The 16780-nt window shown below is 39.3% G+C and overlaps 1 protein-coding gene across 1 annotated transcript in view; it reads left to right on the top strand.

The window, feature by feature from the left end:
• The first annotated feature begins 802 nt into the window (after nt 1–802).
• LOC126335845 (tubulin-specific chaperone E) overlaps nt 803–16780 on the top strand; it is a 64288-nt gene continuing 48310 nt past the window's right edge. Inside the window, 2 exon segments of the mRNA XM_049999315.1 lie at nt 803–908; nt 1707–1934. Coding sequence (XP_049855272.1) covers nt 1720–1934 — 215 coding nt within the window. The 5' untranslated portion in view covers nt 803–908; nt 1707–1719.

Here is a 16780-nt window from a genome sequence, read left to right as displayed (position 1 = left end):
TCAATGCATATTCCTTGTATGTGAGCGTGACACAGTCATTAAAATCTATTCGATTTCTTGGTTTCATAAATATATTTTGATCCTCTTGTGGATCTCTTTTTTCTGTTTCTAGATCTTTTCTTCTTTACTCGTCTTCAAAATTTTCCCTCTTTTTTTCTTCAGAAATTTGATGTTCGACATTTATATTATGTCCTTCGAATTGATGAGTAAACTCAGCATCTCTTGCTCCAGAAGATTTTCCAATTTCCAACTTCGTATGACATTGCCATTGTTGTATATACTCTTTCACCTCTTACATCCAGTTTTTTCTTTAAATAATCAAATTGCTTTGTGAACACCACAGATCGAAAATACCCAAGTTTCCTTTTTTATTTTTCTTCAGGTTGGATGTTTGCGGGTGCTACTTTTGTAGCTTATGTAGACGGGGAATGTAAGAGAAAATCGTCGTATGTCATAGATATAAAATGCACTTCTGGCACAAACTTCATATTGATTTGCAGAATATAGATTTTGCAAGCGCTCCTCGGAAACCATGTCAGTATTCTGTTTGTCTTTTTCGTCAATAATTTGTTGTAAGAACCTATTATAATTTGTTTTTTTCCGAAACCAACTGTACTCTATTGTTATGTTCAGCACCCCTTCTCTGCTAGTTGTAAAACATATGCGAAGCGATTCAGCGATTGGATTCATCAAAGTCTGCGAAAGTAATAGAAATATTTTTCTAACCGATTGGCAAGCATTAATTCAAATTACAATTTTCAAATAATAAAATAAATACTGCTGAAATGGGAAAGGAAGATTCTTTCCACAAACATCCTTGAGTAATTCCATGGTGATCCAGAGATAAAACAGTCTTATGCTCCTTCGAATACAATAAACGGCACAAAATTGTGAACGTCAAATGAATGGTAGCTTGATATTTTTATGCTGCTTAGCGTAATGAATTTCCTTTGTAGACATTATAAACAAATTACACACTTCTTTGTATCTTGAAATGTATTTTCATTAGTGAAATTTGTGTTTGAGTGTAATGTGGCATGGTTATAGAAATATTACTGATTGCGTAGAAAGTATAAAATGAAATAGCGTCTGCTCGTTACACTGTGTGAATTGAGTACAGATTGTGTAGATACTTCACTATAATGAAGCGCGTCAGCGTTTGTTGCTGGTGTGTCAATAGCTCATGGGATGCAGATTGTCAAAGTTACTGCAAACGTGTTTATCCGAACGAGGAATTCTTAGAGTTTACAGCTGAAGAGCCCTGTTTTCCAGTAATATGAAAAACAGACCCAATGACACAGTCATCTTAAACACTTATCTTGATGAGAAGTTGAAAGGACTCGTACTGACTGGATGTAGAGGAAATTTATTTATGCTGAAAGAAACAAAACATATTTATTCAGTGAATTAATGAAATGCGTGTAGTGGATATGACGTCTGAGATACCAGTAGTATTTTACAGTTTATATTTACGACCGCGATGCAACATTTTCATATGTTTTTTTTCTTAACTGTGGACCGATTTGACAGGTTCCCTGTTAGAATAACACACCTTTGATATTAAACTGATTTAATGTTCCATTTAAGATCATTTAGATGCCAGTGAGAGGAAGACCTAGAATTTGCAGAGATATATAGTTACAACAGTTTGAAAATGCTATTGTCAAATTCTGAATTTGTGTCTTTAAGTTGTGTTTATATTTCAGTTTTGTCTTGATAATGATTGGCCCAAATATTCCTGGGAACACGACAAAAGATGAGTTCTCGTTACTTCAGCTGGGTCAGCGCATAGAATGCAGTGGTTCATATGGAACTGTGAAGTACATTGGAGAAGTGCCACCAACTAAAGGAATATGGCTGGGTATTGACTGGGATGAGCCACATAGAGGAAAGCATGATGGAATGTACAATGATGTTAGATATTTCAAGGCAAGGTAAGGCAGCATTCTTCAGCATTATGAAATGTCTTCACAGTACCTACAACATGTCTCTACCATCAACTGTAAACACACATAAATAACCTTATATATTCTACAAGCAGCAGTACTGTTTATTGATGAATTGGGAAGTTAGACATAGACACAAAATGTGCCTTGTTTTCCACTGTGTGAGCCTGACTGTGATATAATGAAAGAGAAGAAGTGTATGAAAAGGGAACATTAATGTCTACTTGCAGTAACTGACAGTTTAAAGGGCAAATTAATTTAATATTTGTTGTATTAAAATGACGATCAAAGACTTTTATCATTATCAACCATGTGACATCCACAGCTGTTTATAAAGTTTGGAGATATGCTTTCTTTTGCAAACATTCTGTAAATAATATGCAGATTCCTGTAGTATGAATTTTCCTCCAACTGTAAAACAGTTCTGATGGAACTTTGTCAACTCTTGGTGCTTGCCATTCTCCATACCTCAGATGTCTTTTACACCTTATCTGGTATTAGGTCTGAAATTTTATTGAGTCTCAACAATCTATTGTTTCTGATAAATCTCTCAAACTATACAAACATGTAAGGAAAGTATGAAATGTTAATACAATTTTATCTTGTTTTCTAGTGAATGTACTGTTTTGTCACCTCAATGGTCAATCCATACCAAGTGGTCCACATAAAAAAAAAAAGGTTGCTTGACAATCTCATAAAAATTTATATTTGCTGGGTGAATTCCTCAATGTTTAGTAGTCGCAAAAATTGTTTATTTTTTTGAAATGGCAGCCATATTTGTACCAGGCCACATGCATTTTTTCGTATTCACAAGCATCTAAATTTTTCACAGATATTCAGTAGTGGATTATCCTAAGCCTTTCAGATAAAATGCATTTAGTTCAGCACACTCTGAGTTACAAATTAACATCATTATCACTTAGCTGAATGTATTCTTTAATATATTTTTAATAGTTCAAAATTATCAGCCACAATTTTTTTTTAAAAAAACTAAATTTTTTTTAACAGTAGTTTTCCAAAGAAAGATTAATTTCTCAGCTTTAATATTTTTTCTGCTATTACACTGTGTATTATAGCTAGGCTACTTTTTATAGAGTATCAATTATGAGCAGCTTGCACTTAAAAATACACTATTTTAAAAAAAAGGGATATTTTTAATTTTTCCATTGTGTGGCTTGCAATATCTTTGTTGGGGGACCAGATGAAAATCTGAAGCTTTCACAGTTAATAGACCTTCATGATATCAAACTTCAGTATAAGTTGCAACTTAGAGATTCAGTTGGAAGCTATGGAAAAAAATTACAAACATGAGTAAAAAATGTTTTTTAACATTTGTGATATCTAGGCTTATGGAATAAAATATATCAGTTACAGTATATAATTTAATCATATCTGTGATTTCTTACATTTTTTATTGAAAATAAGGCTGCTAATTACATTATATTGTTCTCTTGTTATTTGTTTTTAGTACATCGCTCATTGACATTGAGAAATTTTTTCACTCAGTTTGGGTGTTACATTATAAGTTTGCACAGTCACAGTTGTAAATTCCATGGGAGACAGCTTCCTTAGTACATTTTTAAGTGGCATCCAACCTTGATTCTTCTCAATTTTTTAAAAAGATGTCCTTGATCCTGCAGGGTGATAAAATACATGTTCATCTTGGTTTTGACAGTCAATGTTATCAACTTCACCAAACCACCACTGTTCATCGTAAACACAAGCCACTATGTCTTCATTTTGAAGAACCAGTTGTACAAGATTTCCACACTGATGAAGTTCACTATCAGGCGAAGTTGATGTGATCTTATTTTTTAGTAAGTTGTCTGAATTGGGTACAAAACAATGAAAAGATCGAGTGCCTTTAATCTTCTGACAAGTGTTGTACCTTTCCTTCAAGACACTCAACATAGACTTATTGTATTTCCTCACATTGTACAAAAACACTGGTAATTCCTTTAATATGTTTTATACAGAATTCAAACATTTCTTGAGGTGTTATGATATTATTGTCATCAGTCCGTTGCAGACTTTCTTTTGTGACAGCTCGCTCTGTTGTACCCCCGACACCATCACAAGGATTCTTCACATGGCATGAAGCGAAAAAGTGCCATTCTACATCAAACCCAAAATCTTCTTTATGACAGGAGATTTTAATTTCTTGCCCCCCCCCCCCCTCCCATATTGACTTGCTGCCCCATCCGAAAAGTAAATCAGTTTTTTTTATGGAAGGGTGGAGCTGTTTAATCCAGGTTGTTAATTTTAGTTAAAAATGTGCACTGCTGTAGTGGTGTGTTCAACGTAGTCACTTATGATACAAAAGCTGTGGCTCATCCGTTTATCTTCACCTTTATAATAGAATACAAATGGATGAACTGTGCCCTGTTTGTTTACCCAGTTGTGGCCTCGTACTTCATCTATAAAACCAAAGGAATAATTTTTTGAAGAGTCAGCAAGAACTAAGCATTCATCAGCTGCCAAGTTTTTGCTTTTTGGCTTTCAAAAATTTACTTTTAGCTTTTCCAATAAAATGATGCATGCATTTTCAGATTTTCAAGGTTAGCCACCAACACTTCAAAAAACTCTTCTTGTGATTTTACGACTGTCACCATTTCAGTTCTGTCTTGTGTCACCCATTGTTTGTATTTTATATTGTCAGGCATCAAATCGTCTTCTTCGGATTCTTCAAATATTTCAAGTAAGGCTTGTTTGCCTGGAAAATCTTCGCATTTTCCCTTGGTCATACAATTGTAACTGTCAATACTGCATACCATAACTTCCAAAAAATCATTATAGTTAACTCTATGATTGGCCCCAACTATCATCAACTTTACATTCTAATGGTACAAACAAACACAAATATTATGGGTGCCACATGCCCCTGCAACACTACACAATCTTGGTCTCAAATTGTAAAACTTTGATCTTCCAATTTTAATGTCAGGGGTTTCTTTTTTAAATTCAATGAATAGTTCATTTAAATTACTCAATATTAATCTTTTTTGTCTTTGAATCTTAGAACCATTTTCCTTCACAGAAACAGTCTTTTTTGCCCGACATCAGACTGCTGTTATTGTCATCGTCATAATACTTTACAACTTTATTGATTGTGTTTTCATCTACCAAATTAGATGGACTTTTCTTTTGTAATGCTGGTAAAATTCCGTGTTCTTTTACTAATTGCCTTGTTATCTTAACAAGACGTTCTGACACATTAAATTCATCACTAATTTTTGCTCGACTCCAATAATTTGGCAGTAAACTGATAATCTTAATTTTATCCTTTTTGTTTGAAGTTCAGCATTTAGTTTTTCTATCAAATCATCATATCCGGTTGGTGAAGTTTTAGAACTTCCATCTGTTTTAGTACAAACTGTATTTTTTAAATGAAACTTCCAAATTATTTTTGACTGTAGCTGCCACTTTCTCAGTTTTTGTACACGAGGCACTTGGTCTTTTATCTTGACTTAGTTTTCTACCCCTCAGTGGGCGCAGCATTCGTTTGCTGGGTACGGGCTTGGCGAACCCGGGGTCCTCGAGCTGTGGACTGGTGTGCGCCGCCAGTCTGCTGATACCGTAAGCTCTGGGCATGCTTCAGCGACCACCATTTGGTGCAACGGTGGAACGTTGTGTGTCTTAGGGACCGGGGATCTTGGCTTGGTTGCCTGGATCGCGAGGATGGTACATACCTCTATAAAGAACCCTTCAATCTTAAGGTGTGCTGCGCGCCGATAAGATGCATGGCTGTTGAGGTGGAACAGTCGCTAGTGGGCAACCTCTGGGGAACCTGCTGCACCTCAGTTGTACAAGGCTTATCCAGGCATGCGGGGCTCTGTCTGGATGGACGTAAGTTTCCCAAGCTGCTCGTGGGACGACCATGACTACCACGAATTCTTCCTCTTTTCCTCCTCCTAATTTTTCGCTGGCCAGTGAGATGGGTGGAACGCTGGTAGGCACTACCGCCCAATCCAACAAGAGGGCTAGGTTAGCCAGTCCTCCTGACTCCGGCGTCAGCAAACGTACAGCAGTTCAGAGTAACAGAGCACATACTGAAAACCAGAATGTGTTTTGAATTATAAAAAGGAAAGAGGGTTCCTTTGAAAAGGTTTCACCATTCTATATCCAAAAGAGTCTAGAAGGAATAGCTGGAACTTTAAAATCAGTGAAGCGTTTACGGAATGAGACACTGCTTGTTGAAACATCAACTGCTCAGCAAGCAGTTAACCTTCAAACAGCTAAAAGCTTGGGGGAATACACTATCGATACAGAGCTTCACAGCACCCTGAACTCCAGTAAGGGTGTTGTTACCTGTAGGGATCTCGTGGACATTCCTGTAGAAGAATTAAAGAGTGAGTGGGCTCAGGAGGGAATTGTTGACGTTTAGAACATCATGAAAAGGGTGGATGGGAACCTGGTGAAATCGGACTCCTTCATTCTTACTTTCAATACCCCCAAACTCCCAGAACACGTCAAGGCAGGATTTCTTTGACTAAACGTCCGGTCTTATGTCCCAAACCCAATGCGCTGTTTCAAGTGCCAGCGTTTTGGGCATACAACTCTAGGGTGTAAGGGAGAAGCGATGTGTGGCAACTGTAGTAAGGCTGCCCATGGCGGAATTGACTGTTCGTCGCCTGTCAGATGTATAAATTGTTCTGAAAGCCACCCTGTTTGGAGTAGGGACTGTAGAATGTTCCTAGAGGAACGTAAAATACAAGAAATAAAAACAACGAAGCGTATCCCCTACGGTGAAGCCAAAAAGATCTTTAAGGCCATGCAGCCCCCCCACATTCGTTACGTCCTTTGCTTCCATTGTTCAGAAGCCGCCTCTGAAGGTTGATGCATCTACACAGACGGAGGTTATTAGTGCTGGCATGAACACGTGCACATGTCAGTGCACTTGCAAGGCAGCAACTGTATCAGAGCCTGTAGCCCCTCCTAGAACAGCAGAGAAAGGTACAGTAGCTCACATTGAAGAGCCCCAGGCATCTCCGACTGCTGAGGCTGTTCCAAAGCCCAGCATGGTCATAAAGCTCCAGCTCCGGTTCCAGCAAAGCCCTCTAAACAAAGGAAAGCCCATGTAAAGCAGCACCAACAGATTAAATCAGCTGGTAAACTCACGGATCATGTTAATGTAGTCCCACTAGACGCTTCATCACTCTCTTCCCCAGAGCTGATGGAGTCTGAGAATATGGGGCAATCATCTCGCCCCAAGACTGAGCCTCCACCCGCTGCAGTCTCCCCACCTCGGCTGAAAGAGAGGCAGAAAATACAACCACCGTGATGGCTCCCATACCACAATGGAACCTGCAAGGGTTCAGGACACATGTGGAGGAACTACGTCTATTGATTGAGGCTAGACCTATGTGTGTATGTCTGCAAGAGACAAATTTCAGTGAAACATACTCCCCAGAGCTACGTGGGTATGTCCTCCACAAAAAGAATGACCCGAGTGGACAGAGAGCTCGAGGAGGAGTAGGTATCTTCGTCAACACCGACTACCACTCCTCGCCTCACTCTCACGATGGATTTACGGGCAGTTGCAATATTAGTACATGTGCGCCATATGCTAACAGTATGTTCGCTTTACCTGCCCCCACTGTGCTTGACGAAGAGGCTCTCAGTGCTCTTCTTACACAGCTCCCCCACCCCTTCGTCCTCTGAGGCGATTTTAATGCACACAATATGCTTTGGGGCTCTGTGAATACTTGCCCCAGGGGTAGAGCAATTGAGAGGCTTCTTCTGTCTACCAGTGCCCATTTGCTAAATACAGGTCAAAGCACGCATTTTTGCATTGCAACTGGGTCGTTCTCTGCCATTGATCTATCGCTTTGCTCTCCAGCCATCGCCCACACTGCTGCATGGGAAGTGGTTGATGGCTTACATGGCAGCGATCACTTCCCCATCCGGATTCGCCTGCCACATGCAGTGGAACCAGAAAGGAAACCGCCTCGATGGGTGCTCGGTAGATCCAACTGGGCACTGTATAGTCAACTCGCCCAGTTTGAACATCGTGTCAGTGTCCAGGAATGGGTGGATCATATTACTGAAGTGATCCACCGCGCCAGTGAAGCGTCCATCCCACAGTCCACTGTCCCTTGGTGGAGTGACGAATGCCGCTGTGCAATCAGGGCTAGGCGGGCAGTTCTGCGTAGATTCAAATGCGGGCCAACTGTAGAGAACCTTGCAGCTTTTCGGGTGGCGAGGGCAAAGTGTCGTAGGATTATACGAGAGAGCAAGAAGAGGCCGTGGCAGCAGTTCCTTAACACCATTAATCGCTCTACACGAAGTTCCATTGTATGGGAGACCATCAGGAGGTTTTTCTGGGAGAGGTGGGAGGTGCCCTATGGCTGCTATAATGTGGAATGGTACTCTCCACACGACCCCAAAAGATATTGCCCAGTCTATGGCGGCTCATTTTGCAGCTATTACTGCAACTGCCAGTCAGAATCCATCTTTCCAGCCCCACAGAGTGGCTGCTGAGAGGAGCAGTTTTGACTTCCGCTCACCCAATACAGAAGAGTACAACTGCCCGTTTTCCATGTGGGAACTGGATTCTGCATTGTGTGGGGCTTGTGATACATCCCCTGGTCAGGATAGAATCCACTATAGCATGCTGCGGCACCTCACAGGGAGAAATAAAGAAATCCTCCTCCAACTTTTTAATCTAGTTTGGATGTCCGGTCACTTCCCCGACTCGTGGCGTGAAGCAATTTTAATTCCTCTTTTAAAACCTGGGAAAGACCGCACATGCCCGGGTAGTTACCGTAGTGTTGCCCTCACTAGCTGCATGGGAAAGACCTTGGAGCGGATGGTCAACTGCCGCCTTGTATGGATCCTAGAATCCAGACAACTCCTTAGTCGCTTTCAGTGTGGGTTCAGGAGGTATCGCTCCACCTTTGATAGCCTGGCCCTCCTGGAGGCTGCCATACAACAGGCTTTCCTGCGCCAGCATCACCTGTTGGGAATATTTTTTGACATTGAAAAGGCATACGACACTACTTGGAGGCATCTTATCATCAGGCAGCTCCACGAATGGGGTTTTTGTGGATGTCTTCCAAATTTTATTCGGTCCTTCCTGTCGCCACTTTATTTTCGGTACCGAGTCGGAGACGTACTGTCTAGTAGCTTTGAACAAGAGAACGGTGTCCCTCAAGGTAGTGTTTTAAGTGTGACGGTCTTTGCTATTGCTATTAATAGTATTACGTCTGTTGTGAAAAGTCCTGTGCAGTGTTCCTTGTTTGTGGACGATTTCTCTGTATTTTGCTCCTCTTCAAGCCTTGCAACAACGACTCGTCAGTTGCAACTCACTCTCCGACGTTTGGATGACTGGGCACAGAAGAGTGGTTTTCAGTTTTCAACTGATAAGTCGGTCTCTTAAGGCGCTGTCTATTTTAAAATGTCTTAGTCACCTCACATGGGGAGCAGACAGGACTTGGCTGCTCCGGTTTTACAGAGCCTTTCTGCGGTCCCGGCTTGATTATGGATGCACGGTGTATGGGTCTGCAAGACCCGCGTATTTGAAGCTGTTGGATGTGGTGCACCATGAGGGGATTCGGCTGGCGACTGGGGCGTTCAGAACGTGCCCCATACCGAGCCTGTGTGCAGAGGCAGGTGAACCGCCACTTCACCTCCGGCGGCATCTACTAATGGTGCGCCAGGCCTATCAAACATTATCCACACCATACACGCCTGCATACCACACTGTTGCTCAGCCTCCACTGGAAAGGCTTTTTCGCAACCGGCAACGAGCAACAAGGCCCTATGGGATTCGTGCAAAGGACTGCATTTTAGAGATGGGTGTGGCTGGTTTTAATGTTTTATGTTGAGGTTGGAGCAGATACCCACCTTGGCTCCTTCAGAGGCCCAGACTGATTTTAGATTTGGCAAATTTTAAGAAAGACAGTACATCAGATCTTACTTTCAAATCTTTATTTTTTAACATTTTAGATAGGCATCATGATTTTACAGTAGTATACACTGATGGATCCCAACAGGGGGATTTTCTTGGCTGCTCAGTAGTGTTCCCCGAACGTGTCATCAGGATTCGCCTTCCCCAGGAATACACTGTTTTTTCCGCAGAACTTCACGCGATCCTGAAGGCATTGGAGCAGATACGGTGTACTCAGGGCAAAAACTTTCTAATTTGCTCTGACTCACAGCTGATTTACGACCAACTGTACATCCTCCAACGACAGGGCAAGCAAGTGTCCTTCAGCTGGGTGCCAGGGCATGTGGGCATACGGGGAAATGAACAAGCTGATAGAGCTGCCAAGGACGCCTGCAGATTACCGGAAGTGACAGAATGTTCTATTCCTTTGCAAGGTATTGTTTCTGTGCTGCGGCGGAAGTATATGCAATTGTGGGAGGAGGAATGGCTGGCGGTGAGGGAAAATAAGTTGCGATTGGTGAAACCCACCATCCAGCCGTGGTGTTCCTCGTACCGGTCACCTAGGCGTGACGAAGTGACCCTTACACGTCTTCGCATAGGGCACTGTCCTCTTACGCATGCCTTCTTACTACGGCGAGAAGAACCCCCCACTGTGTGATGCCTGTGGCATACGAATCACTGTACGCCACATTTTAGTTGAGTGTGATTTATATCGTTCTGTCAGGGCGGAAGTTAATATTAGTGGGGATCTGCCCTCGATTCTAGCCAATGACGAGGCGAGTGTCAAGAAAGTTTTCAGGTACTGTGATGTTTCTGGCCTTCAGCCAAAAATTTTAGTTTGGAATTTTTAGTGTGTTGCCGAGTGGCTTACCACTCCTTTTTATACTTGTAATAGGCCAGTTCCAAACATGTGCTATGTGTTTCATTTTAACCCTTTCACCTACGTTCTCTTGCAGTTATCCTCTTTATGTGCTGCATTCCACTTTGCAACTGTTGACGTGCAAACTGCCTATGTAGCCTTTCACCTTTAATTTTAGTCCTATTTTAGCACTTGCTGCATTTTAGTGACACTTGTCTGTTGTTGTTTCCGTTCGGGCGCTAAAGACTACACTGTTGAGCACCCATATCCATCCATTAGTTTTCTAATTTTACTAGCAGGCGATATACCCAGGATTTCACAAGCTGTATCTACTTTTTTAGTGGTTGCTGATAAATCACAAAATTGTGTATCTGAGGTTTCACTATCTTTTCTCTTGTGAAATGCAAAAATCTTAGAATAACATGTTGGACACAATGTTTTTCCTGGTATGGGGTTGACAAAAGGGCTTTTATTTTTAGAATAATGATCAAATGTTATTTCTCGCAGACCTTTTGTTATAGGTTTCTTTTGTTTCTCAAAAGGGTACATGCAAGACTGGCTAAAAAGGTGATGAAATTATTTTAAGTATTTCATGATACTTGCTTGTTGGTTTGACCTCTGGGCCGACTTGTGAGTAAAACAACACTTTTCTTCTTCATTGTAATCTTCAATTAAAGTAATGGCTTTAGGATACACTCCATACACACTTTTATGATATGCTTCATTAATAATAACACCAACAGAACGTTGAGACACTATTTTCAGCCGCTCACTTCAAGAACTTCTTTATAAATAAGTGTCAGTAGACAATTGTTGATGTAAGGGGGAAGACAACAATCAGACTTGTATAGGCTTGCAGATGCAATTGTTAGCCTGCCGAAACAATTACCACAGCATTGTTTTGACAAATAATCATTATCTAGTGTAATGTGGTGTGTTACATTAAGCAGTTGGTATACTTTATTTGATTAGCCTACCAGATATTGCAGATGTTAAAAAATGAATTTTTGACTTGTGTTTGTAATTTTTTTCCCCATAACTTCCAATTGAATCTCAGAGTTGCAATTTATACTGAGGTTGATGCCATAAAGGTCTATTAACTGCGAAAGTTTCAGATTTTTATCTGGTCCCCCCCAACAAAGATATTGCAGGCCACAAAATGGAAAATTTAAAAAAAATCTTTTTTAAAATAGTGTATTTTTTTTTAGTGTCAGCTGCTCGCCATTGATACTATATAAAAAGTAACTATACTATACAGTGTAATAGCAGAAAAATATTAAAGCTGAGCAATTAATCTTTCTTTGGAAAACTACTGTTAAAACATTGAGTTTTCTTAATTTGTGGCTGATAAGTTTGAGCTAATAAAAATATATTAAAGAATACATTCAGCTAAGTGAAACGGTGTTAATTTGTAGCCCAGAGTGTGCTGAACTAAATGCATTTTATCTGAAAGGCTGAGGACAATCCATTACTGCATTATTGTAAAAAAATGTAGATGCTTACAAATATGGCTATTTCAAAATAATAAACAATAATTTTTTTAAAAAATATTTTTGTGACTACTAAACATTGGGGAATTTGCCCAGCAAATATAATATTTTTCTGAGATGGTCAAGCAACCAGTGCTGGACCACTTGGTATGGATTGAGCCTAAATGTGGCTTCTACCCAGTATATTTACTTTGTTATATTCATGATTTCCTTTGTCAGTTGTTTCTCTAACCAAATTTACAATATATCTCTTCACATGCTTTTTAAAGACACTTCCAAATAGTTTTAGGCATTATGGAAGTGTCGGATTCCACCTGTCTGCTGTGACCCATGACGTCATCAATCGTAATGTATCTACAGAGAAATATGTACAAAAATAAAAACAACATGAAAATATTTCACTCTAACAGTAGCCTAAAATGAAACTGATGTGACAATGTCGGGAAGTTGGGGTTTAGGGTTGGGGCAATCTAAATATAAATCTATATGAAAAACAGCACAGTGCCAAAACAAATATTATCCACAAAACTCTACACCAAAATTTCTCAAGATACGATACATTCTACAAACATGAAAACCACAGTAATCATACTTTTCACTAGAGCTATATAGCTCAAACAGAACCCTCAGTACCAAAAAAATCAACACAGCCATCTCAGAAATGCAGTATCGCAAATTTCACTTGGCCTATATAGCTTAAATGAAGCCTTTGATGCCAAAAACCCAACACATGCAACTCCAAAATGTGGTACTGCACATTTCAGTTGCCCTGTATACCACATACAAAGCCATTGATACCTAGAACCCAAACACAAGTTTAAATACCAGTAGCTCAGATTTCATGTAACCCCCATCGCCTCCTCCTGCTGCATTTTAAATAAATCTGTTACCAGAACCTACATTTTGTATTCACATTCGTTGACTTTGTCAACTTGCTACCAAATTGTCACCTTCCAACCAAACTTACAACTTGGGCTATGCTACAGCTCAGACTGTCACAACAACCTAGATGTCAAGTGGGGACATTATCATACTCAGTTCATTGTAAATGTTGAAAGCAAAGGATATTGAATTTTCTCAAGTAGTAAATCATATAATTTGTTAATTTCATGCTTCCATGTCCTCTAATACTATTCTGCACCTTCTCTGGCTACTTGTTGCTGTTTGCTGCCTCTGTAGCTGAGAATTGTAAACATATTAGTGCATTCTAACTCTAACATGAAGTGCCGATATGAATCTTGGTGTTGGGAAAAAGAAAATGTCATTAACAGAATTTGTCCAGAAAGAGAAAAAAGGTGGTTGTGTACAAATAGTTCAAAATTCCTGATTATCCATGGTGCATCTGTGTCCTGAATTAAATATCACGTCTCTCTTGAGGAAGGGCGTGAGATTATAATCTATTCTGTGGATAAGATCTTTTCTGTAATCTCATACTGCTATTCAAAAGTAAGTATCAGCATTCTCTCTCTTTCTTTTTGAAAAACATTCATAACGGTATACACACAAACTACCTTGCCGAACATGATTACAGTCTTTCACACAGTACTGTTACAAATTACACATAACCTACCATTCAGGAGTCAGTAACAACCATTATGTAGTAGATCCTTGTCAAGGGCCCATTTTGCTTGACATATATTTAGCCCGCTTTTCAGTGATAGGAGATCAGTATTCGTTTACATTTTGACTACATTTCCTTTTATGTTTGTAGGTTAAGACAAGAGCAAGCAACCAAAAAAAGCCAAGACATTAGAAACATTTCATCCTGGATTTTCCATTCTTTGATTCCAGTTTTGGTGTTGACTAATTATTCTGGAGCTATTAACGGTTGACTTTGAACATCCCAGACTGCGATTAAGCCAAAATTTTCATTACATGTTGATTTTGGTTTTGCTGCCTGTATTCATTTATTTATATTGTCATGGAGGTTTATACTGGCAGATTCACATCAAGATGAGTGGTGATGAGATGATCACCAATTTATTAGATTTTATTATTTATTTGTTTGTCTAGGAGTATGTGATTTGCCCATTTTGCACAACAGTTTAGGATGTATCGAACATCTTATATAAAATTGTATAGAATTAGGCGATGTTAGGCTAGGAAGTCGGCCAAGGTCTTATCAATAGAACCATCTGAGCATGCATCTTAACAATTTGGGAAAACCAAGGGGAAAAATACAGTTATTATTATTATTATTATTATTATTATTATTATTATTATAACTGCGACAATTGCAGTTGGTCTGCAGTCACCATGTCTAGCCCACAGTCTAACCCTCCAACTGCACATAGCTGCCCTACTCTCTATTAGCTGCCCTGATCTTTATCCACTTTATCCCTGTGCGTTCCCGAGCAGCACTGCACTGTCCACCACCGGCACCCTGCTATCCCTCTCTCTCTCCCCACCCCAGCCTCCTCCTTACCCCCACCCAGTTACCACTCCCATCATGCACTGGTGCTGCTGCTTGCAGTGTAGTTTCAGTAGTCTGAGACTGCAAGTGTGTGTGTGTGTGTGTGTGTGTGTGTGTGTGTGTGTGTGTGTGTGTTCTCTGTTGCCAATTTTTGATTAAGGCCTCCTGGCCGAAAGCTTTGTGACAGTCTTTCTTTTGTGCCTAAATGCAACTTGGAATCTCTGCTATATGGTGAGTAGCAACTTCCCTTTTCATAAAATTGTAACATTCCATCCTGGATTTTATATTGTTTAAATGAAGTATACATACTCTAAACTAAACGTGTGTCCATGTTTCCATAAGCAAGTTACTTAAGTAACACTTTGCAAAAAAAAAAATGGGAAGTGAAATACAAAAACATGTTACTGTCAGCATTATATTAAAGTTTAGGGCCTGCTGTATGAAACATGATATCACTTCAGTATAAGAACGCACAATAATTTGAGGAAGATACACTGGAGTAACACACACAAACTTTTTTCACTATAACTAAAAGAAATTTATTTAATTGAGAAAAATTATAAAAAAATGTTTTTACTGTATCGACTCCCATGATGTATAATCAGTTCATGCAGTGGATTTTCACATCACTTGGTCTTAGCAAGTGTCCATACATGTGTTTCACATCTCATGGTCTTAGCCTGTGTCCCATATCTGCCACATGTTACTTCTCTTCAATGGATTGCAGGTTGACCATGCAGTGGCTTTCACATAGTAACCTACAAAAATTAAATGCATGTCTTACAATCATGGGAGGTAGTGAGCTAATATTAACACCAGCATATAAAATTCTGCCACTGAACTGAATGACTGAGGTATAGAGCAAAATTAAAGATATGTTTCAGTAGAGATATTTTATTAGAAAAAAATGACACTCAGCAACAGTACATGTACTTAAATTATACTTTCAGTAATACACATACAGATAACAAAAGACATAAAATTACAATAATACTTGCAAAAGTAATAACAGAACAGTTACCAAAATACGCTTACCTAACCAAAGAATCATATTGACCTTACATATGTTACCTGTTATAGAGTTTCATTTAAATTATTTTTTTTCAGCTTCTATTGCATTGTTATCTATTTTGATGCCTCCCTCCCTCCAAAATCCATTACCTTCTCTTCGTATGTGAAATTCCTATTTGGATGCGAACTGCCCAGATGTTGGTTAACTGCAGTTAAAGGTCCCATCCAACTTTTGGAGGTAGTAAAAAAAGAGTTCCATTGAATTAGCAGATGCATTCGAACCCACTGAAAGCTCTTGGGAACACACCTTCACAGAGTGGCAGTTTCAGTTAAGACTTAAAGCGACAGGTTTCTTTAACCAATTTTTACACAATTCCTTCTTGCTACCTTTTTCTTCCAAATAGGTTAATCCATTCAAGATCTCATTCTGGATTTAAATCCATTTCGCTTCAGACCATAAACAGTAAAGAAAACTTCTTTCAAATACTGATAGCTTAATTTTTTTAAATTTTCTTTAGTTAGTCTGTTTTACCACATCTCCCTCTAAAAGTCTTGGGTGTCTGTCATGCAAGGTACAAAATTATTGCTGCAATGTTGAGTAAAATCTAGAGCATAATATTTTTCTTTCCCTGGAACATTTCACTTTCACATTGCCCCATATAACATTATTGTGAAAACGCCTTGCAAAACAAACTTCCTGCAGATTCTTTACTCTAACATCAATGTTTTCTAGGTTTGCTTGGTTTCAGTTTCTGTTCTTTTTAAATTAGTTGTACTTTGTACTACAAAATTACTTATGGCCTCAACTTTATTAAGTACATTAACCGTTTGGGCTTGAATACTGTCACCAACCGAAATTGTGTGTCTCTAAATTTGACTCAGATGTTGCAAGTTTTGATTTAAATTTGTGGTCCTTTGATTCAAGGGGATCATGAACTTCTTTGAATTTCTGTTCAGTGTTGCACTTTTCAAAAGTACTTCTTTCTTATAGCATTAGTGTCATCATTTAAAGAGATTTTTACCGCAGCTATCCTGTCCTCAGATTTGTGCACTTCAGTTGCTAGAAAGTTAACTTTGCCACACAGCTTTGCCCGCAAAGCTGCATTTGAAATACAATTTCATTTCTAATATCAACACATCTTACGTATAAAATTATTGAAATTACATGTTGTC

This window comes from Schistocerca gregaria, chromosome 2, assembly GCF_023897955.1.
Source record: "Schistocerca gregaria isolate iqSchGreg1 chromosome 2, iqSchGreg1.2, whole genome shotgun sequence".
Lineage (NCBI taxonomy): Eukaryota > Metazoa > Arthropoda > Insecta > Orthoptera > Acrididae > Schistocerca > Schistocerca gregaria.
Note: the sequence above shows the minus strand (reverse complement) of the source record. Positions and strands in the feature narration are given on the sequence as shown.